This window comes from Geotrypetes seraphini, chromosome 5 (genome assembly GCF_902459505.1).
Source record: "Geotrypetes seraphini chromosome 5, aGeoSer1.1, whole genome shotgun sequence".
Taxonomy (NCBI): domain Eukaryota; kingdom Metazoa; phylum Chordata; class Amphibia; order Gymnophiona; family Dermophiidae; genus Geotrypetes; species Geotrypetes seraphini.
Window position 1 is genome coordinate 195974546 of NC_047088.1, and position 22545 is coordinate 195997090.

A 22545-nucleotide genomic window follows, 5' to 3' on the forward strand; every position below is an offset into this window, starting at 1 on the left:
TTCTGAATTATGTTGACCTATGGGCATGAACAAGTTTATTATTTTTCAGCCAGGTCAGGTTGAATTAAGGTCAAAGTTATTGATAGCTGCAATTGTATTCCACATATTCAGTATTTCAACTGAACATCATAATTAGCAGAGTTTTAAAAGTCATAATTAGAAAATAAATGTAGAGCTAATTTCACTATTCCTATCTATCAAGTCGACAGTCAAGCAGCTCATAAAATATGCATTTGGAAATAGTACAGTGATGAACAGAATATATATTTTGTGGCCAATCAACATATGCTAATATTTCTACCAAATATCTTGTAAGACTATGGAAGAAATATGACTACTTTCTAATGTGTCTTTAAACATGTTGGGTTTCCATTAAAGACGCCATAATGAGGTTTAGCTTTTTAGTAAAACAAACAAACAAAAAACAATTAAAGCCTCTATTTTGGAAAGATGATTATAAGATTAGATTGGGGAAACCTTGAGAAAATAGGGCTGTACAATCCTAGAATTATATAGTTTATAAGTCATAATTATATAAAATATTTTGTAAAAGATAAAATATAATTCAGTGTAGCTCAAAAACCGCCTCTGGAATGGACTAGTCTCATGTTTAATAAATGGAAAGAAATCAAAATAGTTCACAGAGTTTATTACATTATACATGCCAATATACATGCACAATAAGGAAATGTTGCTTTTTTTTCCACTTCTATATTACATATGTACCACACACAAAATACTATAATGGATACGATTTAAATATATTGACTTACAATAAACATCTCCCTAGTCCACTTAAGTGGATAGTTACATATAATGTGCTTTTTATTTTTTTTACCCCATTGTCATTTTTAAAATACTGAATGCTTGTAATACTTCATGGCCTAGCAACCGCACATATCAATACTCTGTTTTCTTAGAAAAAACATGAAAAGTCACATTGTTTGGATGGCTTATACAATTCTAATAAGTTAAATTCAAATGATAAAATTCAATTACAGTTACCCTGCGTTACGATGAGAAAAAAATAAATTATATATGTCTTGGGTTTATTTATTTATATACATATATACTCATGGTAATACATATTCACTTGCAGCACTAAAAGAATGACAGGAAGTCACATTCTATGTCAGGAAAAAACTGAAAAAGTTTTCCAAAGTCTCTCCTGTTTATAGCAGCTGGTAGTGCTTTGCCAAATTTTCATTGTCTCAAAGGCAAGTTTAAGAGAAGGTCAGATTAGCGGTCAGTTCTCGGATTCGGTTCTCTCTGCTCATCTTCTTTAGCTTCATTCTGCGGTTTTGAAACCATATCTTGACCTGCCTGTCAGTGAGGTTTACGCTCTTACTGATCTCTAGGCGGCGCTCTCGAGTGAGATACATATTGAATAAGAATTCTTTTTCTAATTCCAGTGTTTGATGTTTAGTATAAGGGCATCTCTTCTTTCTGCCACTCTTTGCAGTTAACCAATTGCTTGTTGGCGTATCGGACTTGATATCCTCTATCAAAATTAAAAAAGGGGAAATCATCATCATCATTATCATCACCATCATCGTCATCTCTTTCTATTAAACTATTGCCTTGGCCATGAACCTCTTCACACAGTTTCTAATTAAGCATTACTAAAAGAAGGTGTAAATTCAAAGAATAATTTCTACAACTATACTTTTTATACATTCTCAGATATTTATTAACGTTATTTACTTGGGGGTATATAGGATATTTTCTTACATTCGCTCTAATTTTTTTCAATTAGCATAACGCCAAGAGAACTATAGTCAATATATTGGCAGTTTATGGTAACATGATATCAGGTCTGTGCCTGACAATTTTACGTTCATGAAAATCTAACGATGAAATTACAGATATTATTATTTATATTATCCGTTTTATAAACTGCAAAAACATAATAACTAAATAAAGCTATATTCGCTATGAATACAATTCAGACAGTATATTCCATCCTGAATGTATATTTTAATTTACTTTCCCCTTTTCCATGTTTATGGTACGTAGATTAATTATTTCTGATGATAAGAAGTTTTATATTTTAGACTGGAAAAAAAAAAGAAGAAATTTTGCAAAATGCATGTATCCAAAAGGGCATTCCCCGTTTAATAGAGTTCTACTATATTTGCAAGATATTCAAGAAATTGCACATTATAATTAAAAATGTAATGTAAATAAAAAGCTTTGCATATTTAGAATGCATTAAAATTATTGTTTTAAAGTCTGATAATTCTCTAAACAATGCTTAATGAAAAGTATTCAGTTGTTTTAATTAGAGAGATTAAACTCATTTGTGAGTCCAACAAAGCCTTTTACTTAAACTTCAACCTGAAAGAAGAATTCCATTTTCCCTTAATATTTTCCTGCTTATTTGTGTTAAAATTCATATATTTTATCGATTTTTTTCTAAGAGGAAAACTTCGGCCTTGCTCTGCCAACCCCCTGCCCCATTTTGTTATATTTTACTTTATTTTGTCTATTAAGCAATTGATTTTACTTTATTTTATTCCATGCAGTAAAATAATTTATATTTAAACAATTTGTAATCATATTTGTAAGATATTTCCTACAATTATATTTTTGGTAAATTTTAGAATAATCTGTGAAAGATCTGAGAGGCTCACAAAATCTGCAACTTGTCAATTGTTAGATATGATATGACTGGAATGCTAGCTAGTATTTTATATACCGTTGCAGGATGTTGACTTCCTGAAGCTATATATTGCAATGGTATTTAAACTTTTATATACTGACCTTTGCTTTCCTTCTCTCGTACTTCTGGACTGGACACAGTCACGTCAGTCAAGCAGCTTCTTTCCTCTTGCAAAGTCGATTTAGGCTCTGGACTTTCCACTTGAGAGACTTTCGATGAGTCTTGGCTATTCGGATTTTCATTCATTTTCTTTTCCACTTGAAGTTGAGAAGATATCTGAGGTTTAGAAGTGCCGCGCGGGTTTAACTGTAGCATAAGAGTTGAACTCGTTTCAGGGCTATTATTGTACTCCTGGGTCTTGCCAGTGGCGTAGGTCTGGCTCAGCCTAAAATATCCTGGAACCGGAACCTCGGAACTATCCAGAGGAGAGGATTCTGATACCAGCCTTTGATAAGAAACGTCTGAAGAAACAAGTTTTGCTCTTTTATCAGAATACATGCAGCAATTGGTTTCTTCCTTAATATTCGTAGTAAATGAACAATTGGGTACTTGCTGTGTAACAGGTTGCTCCAATCGACAAGATCTGTTCGGATCTGTCCAAGTGTCCACTTGAGATATATAAGGATGTAAATTCATACCCATATTTTGGTGATTAACTTCTCTTTTAGCCATAGACGGTAGAAGTCCACAGGTTTGCATTCCATAAGTTCCAATATCTGTGCTAGGTGGCATGTACATGCTGGCGCTGTTAGAATAAAAACTGTCACTTCTACAGGCACTAATCAAAGAATCTACTAAAAAAGTATTAGCAGCAGGAGAGCTGTTTGGAAAGGACATTTTGTGAAGGAATTTGAAGAAGAGAGAGTGTGTCCTTTGTAGGCTGACATCTCTAGGAAAGCATTCCCTCTGTAATTGTGAATGCCTCTACACAACCACATGACAACCAAGCCAATGAGATTTGAAAATGGCCTTGAGCCGCCGACTCCCCTGCTGGTCACGTGCTTATTGGGCTGCCAGGCTTTCGACTCCAACGCGGACAACAGCGACATCTACGACGTCAAAGTGAAATGCTGCAGGCTTGGTGCACTGAGCTCATTTAAATAAGATTTCTTTTAAATGTTATCGCAAACAAGATAATCCCTAGTTTCCTGAAAATGTTGATAGCTATGCCGTCACTTGGGTATTAAAAAAAAGAAAAAAGAACATCGAAAGTGTAACAGATACTGGCCGATGAACTCCAGAAAGAAATAATAGCATATTAGCAATAAGATAACACAGACCTTATTGTGTGGTTTAAAATAATTTTACATGGAAATAAGTATTTCTCCTGATTCTCATGCACGATAGCAATTAAGTACAGTGTGCATTTTATTGAAACAAATATTGTTGCACATGATTCAGAATCAGCGAAAGTGCTCCATAAGTTTCTCTATTCTGCTGGAATTCCTTTTAAGAGCTTTAAAAGTTTTAGACAACTATATGCTGACACATGAGTGAAATTCTTAAGGTGTCATAGTTATTAATCAAATAAAAATATATTTTACTTTTATGGATTTTGTTAAAGCACAGATTCTTGCCAAGAATAGGGTACAAAGGCTGTTGAATTTATTAATACTTGTTAAAATGAATCAGTGTAATCGATATGCCTCATCTACATTCTCGCGCTATTTGGTAATTTTCCTGCAACTTAAGCTTTTTAAAGAGTTATACCCTCTGTTACCACACATGGGAAGACATTTTATTAACAAATCAATCGAGACTTAGTAAAGGATTAGATGAATAGTAAAGATTTAACTTAATGGCATTCCTGTTACTAGTTATTCAAAATTATAATATTGATTCCTTTTTTTCATTCTAACGGAGAAGGTCATTTTTTTTTTTTTTGCACAAATTGTGAACCTTTAAAAAGCAAAGCTTATGCCAAAAGTTGGAATTTTATAATTGTACCACGTCTCTAACATTTTTAAAGCCTTTGCTAATTTAAAGAATTGTATATCTTACAAACTGAAACTCACTACAGCAAGTTGGTTTATTTCTTATCTGAAGTGTTGCCGATGCAAATGGAAGGAAATCGTCCCTTTTATACAACTTCTTCCACCAATTCTTCAAATGCAACGTGATGCCTCGATTTAGAAACTTGGATTGGAAAACATGGCATCCAGTTCAAAAATGGCTTTTATGGATGTGAAATAGATTTTGAATTATTTTTGTGGATTGTGTGTTTCCTCTTCTGGCACCACATTACATGCGAGAAACAATAACCGCTGCTCTGGCAATGAGACAGACCTTTTAAAACCTTCTTACAGCTGTTCAAATGCAACCTCATTGTCAGGTTAAGAGACACTGGCGTTCTTTTACAACTCTTAATCGGCTGTGTTGCTGGACAGTTTCAATATTACTTATTTTGAGATTGTACTCGTACACTTGCATATTGCTAAATTATTGATTCTGTATTTATGCCGTTAGAACAGGAAATTATATTTTGGTATATTTAAAGCCGCTACAAAATGTGGGACTTTAAAGTAGTCGGTCTACCTAAAATCATGAAAAACTGCCACACGATTGCAACCCCTAATCTTCTCTGCTATTTATTTTGCATTCAGGCAAGTTCTTTTAAGTACTAAGACAGACCCATTCCTTTCAAAACTATTTTCATTTCCAGCTGTCCATTCTCAAAACGTTATCTGTTCAATGTAAACATAATTTTTATTCCAACCAGAAAGCCTTTAATGATTATTTTAATATATTCTTCCTGTAATGTAAAAAAAAATGTCTTATAAACAATTTCATTATTCAGGAAGATTTTTGTTTTGAAAGATGTAGCATACAGCAATAAAGTCTTTGTGTGTTTTTACTTTGTAACATCTTTGTGTGTTTTGACTGTCTGACTGTAGGTTCAGTTTCCTCAAATTTTGATCGCTCTATACAAATATAAATTTTATTTATTTATTTATTTATTTATATATATAGCTTAACTATTGCTCAAATACTTTCAATCATATTTCAGTAAAATCTCAAGTTATTGGGCATTCCAAGTTTGCATTGATTGCAACACATATGTTATTTCAAAAATCATTATGTATCACATAATTAGGTGAAAGGAAAAACGTGAGTCTGAAGTTCAAATATATTTTGCAATAATTTACATATGGATGCTACCAGGGGTTGCTGAAAAGTTCTCAGCCCAACCAACAAAGTTGGGGCAGTCTCCATCGAGGGTTAAACACTTAGGGCTCCTTGTACTATGCTGCTCTAGCAGTTTTAGCGCACACGTGGCGCGCGCTACACGCTAATGCCTCCATAGAGCTGGCGTTAGCATTTTCCACATAGCATGGGGGGGGGGGGAGTTGGCACGTGCTAATCTTCAGTGCGCTAAAAACGCTAGCGCACCTTAGTAAAAGGAGCCCTTAGTCCAGCGATTTTCCACTTTTTTTTCATTCCATATTTTTCTGATGGAATGAAAAAAGTGGAAAATCACTGGAATAAGTGTATAACCCTGGATGGAAGCTGTACCAACTTTGTTGGTTTGGTTGAGATCTTTTCAGCAGCCCTTCCAGTGTTTTTTGGTGGGTTTTTTTTTAAATATATATATATACCATAAAGAAACATAGACTTTTAGAGGGCATTGGATTTAAATGAAATTTTATTAACTTAAAATTTGAGAAACTTAACATATAGTAGACTCTTTCAACAACATTTATACTTAAACTGAAATCCTATTTTCCACTTAGAAGAATTTTATAATGAATATGTTGCATTCATAATACAAATATATCATACAGTACAAATTAGTTTCCAACTGTTCTGCAGGAAGATATTCAAAGATATTTTTTCCATTGAGAAATACAAAATGAAAAGTATCATCTAACATTTTCATTTAGAGCATAAAAATATTTTCATAAATAAAAAGCAATTTTTATGAGTTCACAAATACTGATCTGCATTGGAAAAAAAAAGTATTACTATAAGTTTCAAGATGAGAATGATTAAAGCAGTCACTGCTTTTAACCATTTAATTTTGAGATTCAAAAAGCGCATAACAACAGTGCTTTGGGATCATATACAGTAAGGACACTTCCATTATGCCCTTTAGTACAAAATACTAAATTATAGCAAGCTTTCACTATTATATTCTGAAATTCCATGTGTTTGATTACTATAGATCCTGAAATTATAAGGTTCGAATTACCTTGATGTAAGATACAGAAATGTCAAAACATACACACCAATACTCCACCTCCCAGACACACAAACACACACACACCGAGCTTTTGTTTACCCACAAATTGCACATGACCTTAAATAAATAGACAGGCACAAAGAATTTATTGTCTCCTGGATTTTCCTTTCTGTTTCAAAAATCAATAATTGTCCGTCTTTCTGTTTGTATCTCTCTAAATAAAACAAGGAATGAAAAAGAGCAAAAATGCTATATTTGACGTGCGTTTGTGTCTTTGTGTGCCCGCGCACGCGCATGCACATATACAGCATATGTTTAAATATAGATAAATGAGAATATGGATATGTGGGAGTTGAAGAGCTCTACACTTTCAAACAAATTCTAAGTCGTACACATGTTAATTATTTTTCAAAGATAATTTGCAGGAAATTCTTTGATGTTTTGAATAACCACGGTATAAATAGGAACTTGAAATTGACCAAGCAAAAGAACTTTAAACATCAAGTCTAGTTTTTCTATCTTACAACTTTACTGTTGGTATGGAGGGCTGGAACATTTGAGAGACAAACTGTTTTAAATATTAAAATGCTATGTTTCTGACCTGTAATTTTAAATTAATGTTTATGATAATTGTTAAGCACACACATGTACACTCATACACACACCCCTATGGGTTGTTGTTGTTGTTGCTTATTCAGGATAAGCATTTGAGATTTGCAGAGTTGTTTTAAGTCTATTTTAGAAAAGTTCTATGCACAAGTTCTATTTAGCATTTAGTATTTCAAGTTTTCTATTTTGTGTTTCTGGACAAAACATCTGTAAACTGTATATACCACATGTATATACTATATACTTTGGAATTTATGCTATGCAGTATTAAACAGACTTGCATTATATTGAGCAAGCTATTATCTTTGAATTTCTTAAAAACACTCTTAGATATAAGAACAGCAAAACGTTTGTCAATGTAAAATTCATGCAGCTAATCAACAAATTATGAATTTAATATGCAGGAAACCTTTTTGAATAAGATTAATAAAGTGCACATTTTAAATACAGAATTAGTGTGAAGTTTCTGAAAATTTCCATCTGGTTTATTAATAAAATAGTTATCTTTTCAGTTCAATTTTTAATGAATTTTATTAATAGCTGCGATTTTATAATGAGAAAAACAGAACCAAGAAACCATCTTTTCTATGTTGATGCAATTTGTATGGAAAAACTATCTCAACGGTATGTTAAACTAATAATATTAAATGAAGCTTTCATTATTTGATCTCCTATTTGATCTCCTTGGAAACTGATCTAAAAATTACAATATTATTTACATGTATAGTAACGAAATGAGATTACAAATTAATATTTTGCTAAAGCTGTGCTTTCTTAACCTATAGTCAATCTGATTGGAAGTATTTTCACAATCAAATAACACTTAAACCTGGCAACAAACATTAATCACAGATATTTTAATTTCCACATTTCAATCACGAATACAGATAAAATGTAATGTAATAATCTGTTATTTGGAGAAAAGAGCTACTGTATGAACAAAATGATTATATTTTGAACCTGAGAGCTCCCTCTTGTGGTACTGAATAGAAATGCAGTGAAAGGGACTTCATGGTTTTTATTTTGTCATTAGGTAAATATATTTTTCCTTTGGGGGTTGAACCTGATGCTGAGATTTTTGTCTTTGTTGCTAAGGTATCCACATAATTTCTAGAACATTTACAGTCATAATTCATACTTTGCATAAGTAAAAATGGCAAGCCTCAATAACAGGAACCTGAAAGAACTATGTCCCCCTCCCCCCTACAAATAGGGCCACAACATATTACAGCTAGTGCTAAAAGAAGGATGGAATTAATGTTGGCAAGTCTTCTTCAGCTAGTCGGTAGAGCAATTTGAGACAGACTACAAAGTGTCATATAAGCGCCAATATCAGGGGGTGCTGAAAAGTTTCCAGCCCAACCAAGAAGGGAATGACTTGGATATGGTTCAATTAATGATCTGAAACAATGTCAAAACAGATAATTTTGTTTCTGCAAATTGGCACTTAAACAAAATAAGATAACACTCTTCAGCTACAGAGACAAAATAACACTCAGAATTTACGAAGTTGGTGGGTTGGGCTGATAACTTTTTGGCACTCCCTCCTATTTCAAAATGACTGGTGGTGCCAAAAACAATATAAATTGCAACTCCTTGGACACAGTAAAGGGTATTGATCAATATTGGGGGTGCTCAGCACCTAATGGCACCCTAATGGATCCTATGACACAACTTATGTTGCATTTTGTTGGATACCTCTTACAAATAAAGCAAAGTTTAACAGATAGTTTTAGTTTGGCTTTCTAGGTAAGTACCACATGCTAAAGATAGTGCAGAGATATTGCCTAATCCTAAAATTGCATCAATAAAATTGTTTATAGACCTCCACAAAACAAAGTTGTGCAATGTTTATGAATAATTCATTTAAAATGTATGATTTTGTCTATACTGTAAATGTTTATGTTTATTCAATGCTCTATGCATGTGTGTATGTTTATTATAATGCATGTGGTAAAAAAAACAAACCTGGAGATCATTTAGGTATCTAATTTTTCAGAAAGGTTAAAGGTGACGACCTTGACATTTTAGAAGTTCAAAGACGACTCAAAAATCTTTTTGGAAATATAATATTCCATATCCCATTAAATGTACAGAGTTCTCATTTATGAATCTCCTTCTGTTTTATTTTTTATCTTAGCTTTATCTAATGCAGACGCATTATACAAGACCTATAGAAGAAAAAAAAATAAATCCTTTCTCACTCTTTTTCTTTATTGCACATTGCGGAAATGTCTTCTTTTTCTTCTTCTTTTTTTAGCCTACCAGAAGGTGTATAATATAACCTAATTACACTGTTTAGATCCTCAGCTTTTATGGTGTTGTCTAGACAGTTCAAGGTTTTGTAAACAGTTCAGCACGTCATGCTACATAAAGTCTGAAGAAAAGGTCCACCACATTTTTACCTTCAAAAATTGAATAAAATGAGCATTATTTTATCTAATATTCTGACAAAAGGTTTGAAAATAAACTTCATTAAACGGATTGCTGTAATGATTTCAAAATAACCACTGATTTCTTTAAGCAATTTAAATAGTGACATTTATTTTTATGGCCGCCTTTGTTTGAAATTCTGAAAGCATGTAGTGGAGCCTTAGTAGAACAGATGAGTTAATTTTATATTTTAAGTTTTTGATTATAGCATTGACTTTAGAATCAACAGCTAGGCAACACTCTGATTATATGTGCCTTTTTAATAATAATAATTAAAAAAAATAGCAAAGGAAGCCATGTGAATCATAAAATTTACCGGACTGACAACATTGTTACAAGTCTGTTAATACAGGTGAACATAAAACTTTCCATTATTTCATTATGCCTCTGTTGAACGGTAAGTATGCCATCCTTTAAATATTTAAATAATTTGAATTAATTCAATGAATTAAAGTGTTAACTTTGGTCTAAAAATAATTAGAAACTGTTGGTCTTACTTATGTGTGTGTGTGTGTGTGTGTGTGTGTATGTGTATACATACATACACACACACAAATACACACATACATATGTCACAATTTAAATTGCTTAAAGCACTGAATTCACATACTTTTAAAAGAAAATCTATATTCATATAGTGAAATAAATAGCTACTTTTTAAAACTTCAAATTAATAGAAACTTTAAGGAATAATATTGACCTATTTTCCACAAATTCTCTAGATAGACACAGAATAGGGATAGAAGACCCTTTGGGTGAAAAGGACCTTAAAATTGTTAATATGCTCAGATAAAAGGAAAAGTAAAAACACACACTGGCTATTACGTTATGCAACTTGACATGTGGCTAGATTCTTCTTAGTTACCGTTTAGAAATAATCCATCCTACCAAGAATCTGCAATCTGCTGAAGAAAATGGTAGTTTAAAAACTTGGTAAAATTGAAAGATGGAGATTGTTCCAAGATATTTCTCAGTCAGATGGCACTTTTCAAACATACTTCAAAACAATGGATTTCCAGTGAAATACTGAAGGCGATCTCTGTTTAGTTTCTTTTCTTTCATTCTTCGATTCTGGAACCATATTTTCACTTGCCGGTCAGTGAGGTTCAGCAGCCTGGACAACTGTAGCCTTTTCTCTTTGTTAATGTACACATTGAAGAAGAACTCTCTCTCCAGCTCCCGTATTTGATATTTGGTATAGGGACATCTCTTTTTTCTTGATCGCTGGGGCACTATTGAAATAGAAGTCACAAGATAGAGGTTGCTGGTATTTTCAAAACTACTTTCTCAAACAGACGTCTTAGCTAACAGGTTTGAAGAAAATGAATATCAAATATTTAAAAATAGATATGTAGACATGTAGATGGATAGATATTGTTAACTAGATTAAAAAAAATATGTATAGTATTGAAATTTTTCAGATATATTTAAAATTGGGTAAGTGGAGTTTAACAGATTTTATCCCCCTTTCTGTGCTTCAAAAATCCAGCAAAGAGGTTCTAAATTATATTGGAAAGATTCCAAATATATACAGTTTAGACATATTGTTTTGATATAATACTACTTCCCAAAGTAAAGCAAATTTACAAATAGTATTCTTGTCCAATAATATCTTAAACCCATCTGGAATTAGCTCCCTAAACCTTTATTTGCTTTCCACGTGTATAGGGAAACGTACAGAATGCATATACAATCGTATGCATGCTTACAAAAATGCACATGAAAGGAGGCAGACCAAGTGTTGGCCTTGTACGATTAGTTCTTGTTTACTACTGATGCCTACCTGAACTGTTGCTCTTCTCGGCAGCAACTTCCCCGGAAGGCGAGTCAGCGCTGTGTCGTGCTGTCTCTTTCTTTTCCTGGTTTGCAGTTAGTTTGCAAGGGTTATTCTGGGGTTTCAGCTCACTCTTTTCCGTGTGACTGTCGTTATCGGACTGATAATGACTCGGCTGAGTTGCATCATAAAACTGGTCAAATCCTGAAGGGAGGATTCCGTTTCGTCCCATAGTGTTGTAGAAGTTAGTGGAAGAAGTACTTGAGGATCCAGGGTGGTTGCATAAGGGGTCCGCTTTGAATAACATTTCCGTTCTTCTGTTTGCAGGCTGAATATAGTCCATATGCATAACGTCCTCAGATGGGTAATAAGAAGCATAGCTGTTTCTATATTGCCATTTACTGCGCTCTAATCCGTACTCCCTGAATGCTACTTCCCGCATTGGTTGTACGTGAGGCAAATTTGAAGAATAAGGAAAAGTCATGGGGCAGGAAGAGGTCTGTGATAGAAATGAAGATTTCGTCGAAAAATCTGAAGATGAAACGTAGTAGGCGCAACCTGGCAAATACATATTCGATGCAGTGTTGCTGCAGTTACTAAACTCGGTCATGTCTTCTTTACAGTGATTGTAACCAACAAGGAGTTTTCAGTGCATTCAACAAGATCCATCTATTGCTCAAGAGGTTTTGGACAGGATCAGCTAAGAAAAAATCCGGAACGTGTGCTGACGTGCAATTCATCTTGATTGATTCTAGTGGTAATTATGTCACGTGATCGAATGCAGAAATGCCCTTATATCTATATCAGTCCTGCGGAAAAATTCTAAAATATCTCTTCTAAGACTACCCAATACAGAATGCAATCCTAGCTTTTTTTTTTTTTTTCAAATAGTTTACGCAACTCTCTGCAGAAATATCTAACAAACTAAAATATAAATCATTCACCTGGATGCTTGATATGGGGACAGCCTTACCATGTTACTAAATAAATAAATATGAAACTTATCTTCACTTGCAACTAAGTCGGGGTAGAAATAAAAATATTTGTATTTTGATCAAATCCATTGCTACATTTTTGTTGCCCAACCCTATGAGCACAAATTTTCCACCCCCCAAAAAAAATATTTGAGCGATCTCGGTGTCACTTTTTAGGTAAGTTTGAAGATGTTTTGTTGAGCTCCCCTCCTATCACCATGGGCTCCTCTTACGAAGGCACGGTAGCGGTTTAATGCGCGTAATACCATGCGCTAAACCACCGACCGCGCTAGCCGTTACTGCCTCCTCTTGAGCAGGCGGTAGTTTTTAGGCCAGCGCAGGGGTTAGTGCGTGATGAAAAGTCACGTGCGTTAAACCCGCTAACGCGGCTTCGTAAAAGGAGCCCCATATCTCTTTAACACCAAGCCAAAATCAGTTTTCATCTATTACCAGTATATATTTCTCAGTTTCAGAAACAAGCTGAAAATAAATCATTTGGAAGCTCATTTAAGTTTCATCGGTTTTGAAAATAAATGATTATGTTTCCCTAGCTGTGTTGAAAATATACCCAACAAAGCAAATAACACATTTCACAAATATTAACAAACCATACTTAACATGTATCTTCTAGATTCTGCAACATAAAGCATATTGCTGAATGTTAATTTTCTGAAATTCTTTACCAAATAGCATTTCTTTATAGCTAATGAATGGATATAAACTGAGTGTGTTTATATAAACACCAAATGCAGCTCAGATTCCCTATATCCTCAGTGCGGGAGAGGGCGGGGAGAGGCTCAGTTTGCTAATATCACTAGAATGAAAACAAAGAAATGAACTGCTCTTTGCCTACTGATGTTTATCACAAAAATATGCTTTAAAAGTACAGCATAATATCATTCTGTTTCCTAAAGTCTGTTGGGGAAATCGCAAGAATAATGCTGGTGACCCTGGTACTCTTATGATAGCACTGGAATTACTGACGTTTCTAGATATGTTAATCTTACCAGGTATTTTACCTTAATGTTTTCTACTTTGCTCTTACTGTAATTAGCAGAATGCAATGAAAGAGTTTCAGTATTAACAAAACAAAACAAAAAAGTAAAGATTTAAAATGGGCATATCTTATTTTGATTGATTTGAAAATGCAGTTGTTTGGGTTATAGCAAATAGAAAGCATTTTAAAAGGTCCTAATGTCCCTAAGCCTTTCAACTAGATAAACACTCTGTATGAAAGACAAGAATTCTTCTCCCTTGATTCCTTAACAGCATGCAATTTTAGTCACTTAATACATACTCTTAGGAGTTTCATCATCTGTATTTCCAACAGAGTAAACAAGTCAGACAGATTCATTCTACTAGATGAATACATGTAAATATATATATATATATATATAAACCCCAACAACAATAATAGAGCCATGGGTTTTGTTTCAGTTTAATGGAATCCACAATACCCTATTTAACCAAATTACTACTACTACTATTTATTATTTCTATAGCACCAGATGCACGCAGCACTGTACATTAAACACACAAGAGAGGGTTCCTGCTCGAAAGAGCTTACAATTTAATTGCAAGCATACTACCAAAAGCAGCAGTCATTAAGGGCTCCTTTTACGAAGCCGCACAAGCGGGGTTAACGTGTGCGACTTTTCATCATGCGCTAACCCCCCACGCTGGCCGAAAAACTACCACCTGCTCAAGAGGAGGCGGTAGCGGCTAGCGCGGCCGGCGGCTTAGTGCGCGCTATTATGGGCGTTAAACCGCTAGCACGCCTTTGTAAAAGGAGCCCTAAACGTCTAACAACAAGAAACAAATGCAGAAAAGTGTACCAAGCAGTCCATGTTTTTAAGACTAATTAATGCCATATGGTAATTCAAATGGGAGCTTTTTTTCACATTTGAAAATGGGGCACTAGCTCCAGTGAGATTCACCTTTTGCTTTACATTTGCACATATCTGTATAATTCACAATAAAATGAATGAAAAGATAACTGTGCCAAGTGTCAACATACAATATTAACAATAGAAACATTCTTTCACCTACCGTTAGGCAACCTGAAACATCTGCAGTCGTTTATCTGAAGTAGTAGGAGTTCAAAACCCATTGACATTTCCATAAGTACTGCGATAAGATTAAAACCACTTGCATAGCACTGCTACAAAAAAAATATACGCAGTAGGGATAGAGAAGACGCGGTATTTTTGTGCCACCCAAGATAAGACACTAACTTGACCTTAACTTTGTTATGGCGCCCCTAGTATCTGGAGAACGTGAACAGACACTGTCTGGCAGCTCTCATAAAAAGTGGCTGGAAAAGAGATCTGAATCATTTCATTTATTGCCCCCACAGTTCTGCGAGGAAGCTTTTTTTCCACTCTGCCAAACTTTAATTATTTATGTTCCTTCAGAAGGTGCAATACAGTACAGAATTACCATGAAAATATTTAACTAGCCTTAGTTTCTTTATCTATCCAAAAGAAATGTCACAGGACAGAGTTTAAAATGACTAGATGAAAAGCTATGTACAAATATGGGTATATGTTTTTGTATGCTTATGTTTTTGTGTTCAACTGTGTATATACAGTATATCTATATGCAATGTGTTCCTATAGCATTGATACATGAATACTTATCTCTGCACACACATATTTCAACCCTCCCTCACACACACACCACTCACACTAGACCTAATTGTCTTTCCAACAATAATATAAAAAAAACTTTAAACAATTTCACTTTCTTTTAAATGTTTTGGGCTTTATTTCAAAAAGATTAAATTGCTTGGATTTAGTGGTTCACTTAAACTGTACTTAGTAAATGCCATATTATGCCATTTAATGATCTGAAGGTATGCAAATTAGCACTGCAATATTTGACGCTTACATATCAGTATCACACACTTCAAATATCAGGATTTCATGACTATGGTTTGCAACAGATATAATGAAAAACTGGTGAAAATATGCAAAACAAAACACCCTCAACAAACAAAAACCCACCCCAAAACTGGTGTTGTAATGGTGTTTAATGTGCAGGTCCATACACAATTTTGCAAATGTTTAAAAGTATTTATTGCATGCTTCACAAATACAAAGTAGCACAAATATCATTGTCTATGTACATGATAAATATTTCCATGTATTGGGTTGCCTTCTATTGTTTAATATTATCATAACATTTTGAAATTAAATGAATCTGTTCTTTATGCAACTGTATGTATGGCAAATATTATTTATGTTATTATACCACAGGGTGCTGAAAAGTTCTCAGCCCAAACAACCAACCTCCCTCAAATTCTGAGCATTATTTTGCCACCATAGCTGAAAAGAATGTTATTTGTTAAGTGCCAATTTGCAGAAATGAAATTCTATGTTTGTTTTGGGTTTTTTTTGGGTTTTTTTTTACATTGTTTCAGATCATTGATTGAATCATATCCACATCATTCTCTTCTTGGGCTGAGAACTTTTCAGCACCCCCTAGTATAACTATTTATATTTATATCTCTTTAATTTCCATAAAGTCATGGAACATATTTTCAAAGCAGAAAGCAAATACATACCATTTTTTCCAAGTAACATAGACAACAATTTTAGATGAATTGAAATAAGACACTTAAAATTGCATAATTAAAATCTTATGTACTAAAAATAATTCCTATTTATTTTTTTGAGTAGATATTTACATGTTTGTTCCTAGGAAAACATGGTGTTGCCTTCCAACAAGAGTGGGACTGACCAATGTTGTGCTCTTGCATGTTCTCTCTATATGTGTGTGCGCACAGTACAATGCACATAGAATCATCCAGCAAAAATATTTTTAAATTTATATTCTTTTTTTTGTTAATCATTTTTATTGATAAAGCAGCCAAACCATAACAAGAAAACAGAATCAACAATGGTATTGTGCAGATCAAATTATGTTTTGCAGAAAATCTAAGTTCTTTAAAATGAATTTGAAAATTTCCGCATTAAGTGTGGATGAGATCCATTCTCATATTCATTTTAAAGAACTTAGATTTTCTGCAAAACATAATTTGATCTGCACAATACCATTGTTGAACAAAACTAATTTAAAAAAATCTAAGCTTAAATTTGCTAAATGCTCCAATGCTGCTCCAACGCTCATAGAATTCCTATGAGTGTCAACAGCATCAGAGGATTCAGCGCCCTGGGCCACACCAGAAAACTCTACTGTGGCTTAGTAAAAGAAGGAGATAATAGTCACACTTGGCACTGTGAAGAAGATAACTATGGCCCTCTTTTACTAAGCCATGGTAGAGGTTTCTACCACAGCCTAGGGTGTTAAATGCGCCGACTCTGCTCTGATGCTTATAGGAATCATTCGAGTGTCAGAGCATTTAGTGTTGTGGTAGAAACCTCTACCGCAGCTTAGTCAAAAGGGGGTGGGGGTGGTTAATAGTTTTCAAATATGTTGTTGAGTAGAGTTAAGTCAAATTTCCTTTGCATTTACCCCTCCTTTTATAAAAGAGTAGCATGGATTTTAGCACCAGCCGCAGCGACAACAGCTTGGAATTCTATGAGCATCAGGGCTGTTACCGCTGCAGCCGGCGCTAAAAACTGCGCTATGCTTTTGTAAAAGGGGGGAGGGGGAGAGGTAGTTAAGGAAAAATTGCAAGAAATGTTTTTTAAACTGTATGTTCTGGTAGATTTCTTTCACTTCCATCCTTAAACTACTTACGTGACAATGCAAAAGATATTCTTCAGCAAATTATCAAGTATCTAAAATGATACATTAACAATACACCTGTTTTTCATGTAATAATGTTCTTCTATATCTAGAAATTTAGGGAAATTGTGTGGTGGCCCTTAGTCTACTCTTCAAGGTAATACCTCCAAAGTTTTAGCATTGGCAAAACCAGTTGCATCAGTTGGCCATCTGGGAAGCTAGAGATGCTGGAAGAATGAGGAAGCGAAAGATGTTGTTTATGCAAATATGGGATCCATATTTGCAAGCCTCATTTCCTAAAGGTCGTAGTGCAGTTTTAAGATGGGTGTCCTAACTGAGATTGAGGAGGGGTAGAGAGTACCATTGGAAGGGGAAGGGAAGGGAGGGTTTGGGGAGGGAAGGTAGAGGGTATTAAATGATTTAAAATATGTAGTCATACATAGATTGAGTGGGGTTTGATGAGGGATGAAGGTATTTTCTAGGTTTATATGGGATGTATTTTACTCGATGCCTCATTATTATACTAAGCACCTTGGTGTTGTATGTAATATTGACCACATCAATATGTTCATCATATTATTATATTTGATGCATCATCATTGTTATACAAGTTAAAATTATTATTATTATTAATGTTGTATTTGTTGTTGTTTGCATCAATAAAAATTGTTTGAACTTAAAACAAAAACATAAAGGGAAAAAAATAATACTTAAGAGCTCCTTTTATTACATAGCGCTAAAGGTAAATGCTCCAGCGCTCATAGGCATCCTTAGAGCATCCGAGCATTTACCTCACCAGCCCACACTAAAAGCTTCTAGTGCTGTTTAGTAAAACCCAGCATAAGTCCAATAAAAAGGTATTTCCCCCCTCCCCCTTTATAAAGAAGTGGTAATGGTATTTCATGTGGAGGTCCATACATAAGCTCAGATTTTGCTTTTGTGATTGAGTGATATATGGGAGCAGTCTAATGGTTAGTGCAGTGACCTGAGAATCGGTGGAACTCAGACTCGATTTCTTCTTCAATTCCTTGTGACTCTGGACAGGTCACTTACCCCCTCTTTTACTAGGGCGCGCAAGCCGATTTAGCGCATGCTAAATGATAACGAGCCCATTATATTCTATGGACGCGTTCGCATTTAGCGCATGCTAATTGTTATCATGCACTAAATCGATTAGCACATGCTGAATCAGTTAGCGCATGCTACATCAGTTTGCGCGCCTTAGTAAAAGGACCCCCCTTAATCCTCCATTATTCCAGTTATAAAATAAGTACCTGTGTAAACCGTCTTGATTGTAACTACAGCCAACATCCCCCTTCCCAGATCTCCAGTGAAAGGGTAGAAAGAGGAGACACTGCATTAATACATACCCTCTCTGTTTGTGTTTCACACTGGCTTCCCAGCTCTACCCTTCTCATGTTAGAAATATCTTTTCATAAATGAGTAACACTGTTTTTGGCTTAAAAAAAAAAAGATGTAATTAAAGATGAAAATATAACAGGGAACTCTTTGTCGGTGGTTATTATATGATATCAAATTCAAGTTTCTCCAGAAGATGTTGTGCTATTCAAATCTCCACAACAGAGAATATATTATTGGAAAATATTTCCTTTTTAACCTAAACTGCTAATCTCTCAAGTATGCTATCTGATCAATGCTGAAAAGATATCTTAGAACCCATCTTTAGCTATAGTTTTTAGATTTGTGGATGGGCACATTGCATAATATTTTTACAGAAGACATTTAATTTTCCACTTTACCCAATTTCAGCTCTCTTAGAATCTTCATCACTTACCTTCTCCTTTACAAAGCTGCGCTAGCATTTTTAGCACTGGCCGCCACGGTAACAGCTCAGACACTCATAGAATTCCTATGAGCATTTGAGCTGTCGTCACCACGGCCAGTACTAAAAATGCTAGTGCGACTTTGTAGAAGAGAGGGTTAATATTTTGATTCACTCTCTTGTCATTACGCATCTTGACTACTGTAATGCCTTATATCAGGAAATCAGCCAAAAAGAGCTTTGACGACTACAAATAATACAAAACACTGCTGTTAAAACTTTTGTCAAAAGCTAAAAAAGTCGATCATGTAACTCCACTTCTGATTGCTGCTCGTTGGTTGCCCATTACTCACCGACTGACATATAAAATGTTGCTTCTTACTTTTAATATTAGGCAAGAACATTCTCCATGCCATATAATCCCTCATGAATTTTATGCTCTAGTCAACAAAACCGCCTCAATGTTCCCTCAGTTCGTCATATTACCTACAGCACCACTCACAAATCTATTCTTTCCGTTACAGCCCCAACATTATGGAATGCTCTGCCTTCCTATCTTCATCATGAAACTTTACTGGCTAGGTTTAAATCTAGCCTTAAAGCCTTTTAATTCAAAGACGCTTATGAAATATAAGAATAAGAGGATATTTTTAATACGGGACATTTTAGGATGGGATATTTTTAATTTAAACTTAGACAAGGATTGAAGTATTTAAAATTTATACCCTCTTCCTTTTGTAATTTAGTTTTGCTCTCTTTTCTTCCATACATATCTCGCTGTTTATCTATTTTGTAATCCCCGTATTTGACTTTTTAAATTATATTTATTTTTATGTAAACTGCTGAGACATTTGATAAGCGGTATATCAAGATTAAAATAAACTTGGAAACTTGGCAAAGAAAATTGGAACCACCAAGCAAAGTAACAACATCTTTCAGAGATTTTATGCATCAAGTTAAAGGTTAATCAGAGATTAATCTATCTATCTATTGAGAAAACCTAGGAACCAGTCCAAACATCTAGGACCAAGGAAAATGTTTTCTGCATTTTATTTTTTCTTAATCTTTGGCTCTGTCCTAAGTTGTTACTTTGCTTATGTTTTTCAGTTAGTTTGATTTCTTTAGTTTAGCTTTTTTCTGTTGTTGTTGTTTTTCCTTTTCCATCTTTATGTTGTTTTATTGATGATTGCTTTCTGGAACTTTATGAGTCAGGTGCTAAATTTGAAGCACTCAGATGACCTTGCATATGGGTGCTTTCCAGCACATCTTTGTCAGTTTTATGTATTAGTTGTGGGGGGAAATACCAGTTTGTTAAACTTTTTACTTTTTCTGTAAGTGAACCATGAACCATTAGAATGCCATTTGCTGTCTACAATCATTTCAATTTCAATATAATATATATATATATATATGATTCAATTTTCATATTTCCAACAAAACAGAATAATTTTTGCATATTTGCACCAAAATCTGAGTGATTATACATTTTGATCTTACACCCCTGGAGTCTCAAAATTATTTTACTACAAAAATTATTACTAAACTGCATAAACTGAGAACAAAAAGCCTATCTATCACCCTCATAACTCCAGATTAGTAAATACCTTACAGATAAAAACTGGGACATTTTCCTGATTACCAAAACCTGGCTTAATGACAACCCTAGATATATGTCCCTTAGGCTATCAAGTTTTAGCAGGCTCCCATACACAAAAAAGGGGGAGAAACGGCCATTACCTGCCCATGACCAATGGATTCCAGAGAAATGTATATTGGTACTAGGTCCCACTATGTTACATTAGGATGAAAACTTGTATTGAGAAAAAAAAAAACATCACTATTAAGGATAACTGTGGCAAACTGTAATCTGGAGACTCTTTATTTGTTTGTACCAGATCCCTAGTTTGCATAAAGTTAGGATACAACCTTGTATTGTAAACTGGTTCTGTAATTGTCAAATTGTAACCTGTCAATTGTATAATATGCATGTTCAAGCCGTTCTGAGCTCTTTGGGGACAACAGGATAGAAAAGAGTTAAATAAATAAGTCGAAACTGAAAAACTCCTCCAATATATTTATCAGCTTAGTTAGAGCGAACCCCGTCTTGAGCTAGTGCCAGCTATTAAGAATGATTTTCCCATGAAATAGAAAACCTAGAAAATAATTCTTCAAATACTTTATTCAAATACTGTATGTAGAAGTGCCTGTTCGCTTTTTCTTTATATGCGGGTGTAGTGAGTGAGATCATTATTTTCACTTCTAACTATGAATAAAATCAGCCCAAATAAATTAATTTTACATTTCTCTAATTTTACATTTGGTTTAAGGATTCGTTTCCCTTATTCATCTTGTTTGGAATGGACATACAGACGTGTCTACTACTATTAAAAACAGCATAGTAAATAAATATTTTATAATTCTTAGACAGTATTTCTGTTTTGGCACAGTATCTTGGCGTGTTATATTCAGTGCTGAGCTGATTAAGTGCACTCGGGAGCTGAAAGAACACATTTTTCAAATACTTGTACATAATGCAACAAACAACCACCATCCTACAGAGAAAGTCGGATGCAGTGGTGCATTGTCAGTGGTTGCAGCACTGTCACGTTCAAGTTTGCTTAAATTCCGAGGATCCTCCCTCCCTGAGGCCCTGAAGCTCACGAATTTCCTCCAGAAAGAGGCAAAACCTCTTTGCATTTTTGCAGCAGTAACCTTTTTCTTTGCTCTTGGTTTGCTTGACTGAGCAAAAGCCAATCTTACTCCTGTTTGTAGCTTTAAATCTGGCTGTAATTTGGTTTTGTTTGACTCATGGCGGCAGTGTGTCGCCAGTGGAAGTGATGTGGGTTGGACCTGAGCAGCCAGATAAAGCACAATGACCACAAAAGCGAGAATCTGAGCCTAAGATCTGAACCTAAGAAGAACTTGACGACGTCCTAAAGGAGAACGAGTACACTTGAAGAAAGTACGCTTGAAGACGTCCAAGGGGGGAGAAAGAGTACACCTGTTAGCCGAGCAACAGCCCAAATAGTTGACGTCCATTAGACCGAACATTAAAAGCGGAAAACACAATGAATATGGGAATGGAAAATTCAACCAGGAACCTACCTAGGCCGGATCTGTAAAGATCACATATTTCCAGCAAAGGACCTCTCCTGTTCTTACAGCAGTATGTAGATACAAGGAAACAGAGCAAACTCTTAAATGATTGGCTTACGCTTTGCCAGTAGGTTCTTCAGAACCGCCAATTTCTGCACCGCCTACAGCCAGCGATTTTCAAAGATGTAATATGTGCGTGCGTGTGTGTGTGTGTGTGTGTGTGTGTACGGCTGTGTGTGTGTGCGTAAGCAAGCATGACTTAATGAACTATGTATTTGAAAATGATGACCTGTGACAATTGCATGCTTTTGAACTTAGAGTATCTGTGCTAGCATTTCATAG

The 22545-nt window shown here is 34.6% G+C and overlaps 3 protein-coding genes across 4 annotated transcripts in view; all 3 read right to left on the reverse strand.

Moving 5' to 3' along the window:
* HOXD3 (homeobox D3) overlaps positions 1-22319 on the reverse strand; it is a 103212-nt gene extending 80893 nt beyond the window's left edge. Inside the window, exon 1 of one of the 2 annotated variants that reach the window (XM_033946911.1) lies at positions 22213-22319. The gene's annotated coding sequence lies outside the window, so the exon portion shown is untranslated. Of the gene's footprint in view, positions 1-14681; positions 14836-22212 lie in introns of those variants that run through there. The other variant, XM_033946913.1, reaches the window with a different exon arrangement.
* On the reverse strand, positions 635-4191 carry HOXD10 (homeobox D10). The gene is made up of 2 exons (XM_033946914.1): positions 2764-4191; positions 635-1501 (listed from the first exon to the last, which is right to left on the reverse strand). The coding sequence occupies exons 1-2, from the start codon at positions 3497-3499 to the stop codon at positions 1224-1226; spliced, it is 1014 nt and encodes a 337-aa protein (XP_033802805.1). The 5' UTR covers positions 3500-4191; the 3' UTR covers positions 635-1223.
* On the reverse strand, positions 7184-12484 carry HOXD11 (homeobox D11). Its single transcript, XM_033946916.1, has 2 exons — positions 11668-12484; positions 7184-11116 (listed from the first exon to the last, which is right to left on the reverse strand). Exons 1-2 carry the CDS (start codon positions 12266-12268, stop codon positions 10884-10886), a joined length of 834 nt encoding a protein of 277 aa, XP_033802807.1. The 5' UTR covers positions 12269-12484; the 3' UTR covers positions 7184-10883.
* Positions 22320-22545: the final 226 nt, after the last annotated feature.

Bases quoted from the DNA above. Each gene is read 5' to 3' on its own strand.
- HOXD10 (XM_033946914.1), bottom strand. From the start codon at position 3,499: ATGTCCTTTCCAAACAGCTCTCCTGCTGCTAATACTTTTTTAGTAGAT. The intron at 1,502-2,763 runs GTCAGTATATAA...TAATTTTGATAG, and splicing joins ACGAGAGAAGGAAAGCAAAG to AGGATATCAAGTCCGATACG.
- HOXD11 (XM_033946916.1), bottom strand. From the start codon at position 12,268: ATGACCGAGTTTAGTAACTGCAGCAACACTGCATCGAATATGTATTTG. The intron at 11,117-11,667 runs GTAGGCATCAGT...CTATTTCAATAG, and splicing joins CGAGAAGAGCAACAGTTCAG to TGCCCCAGCGATCAAGAAAA.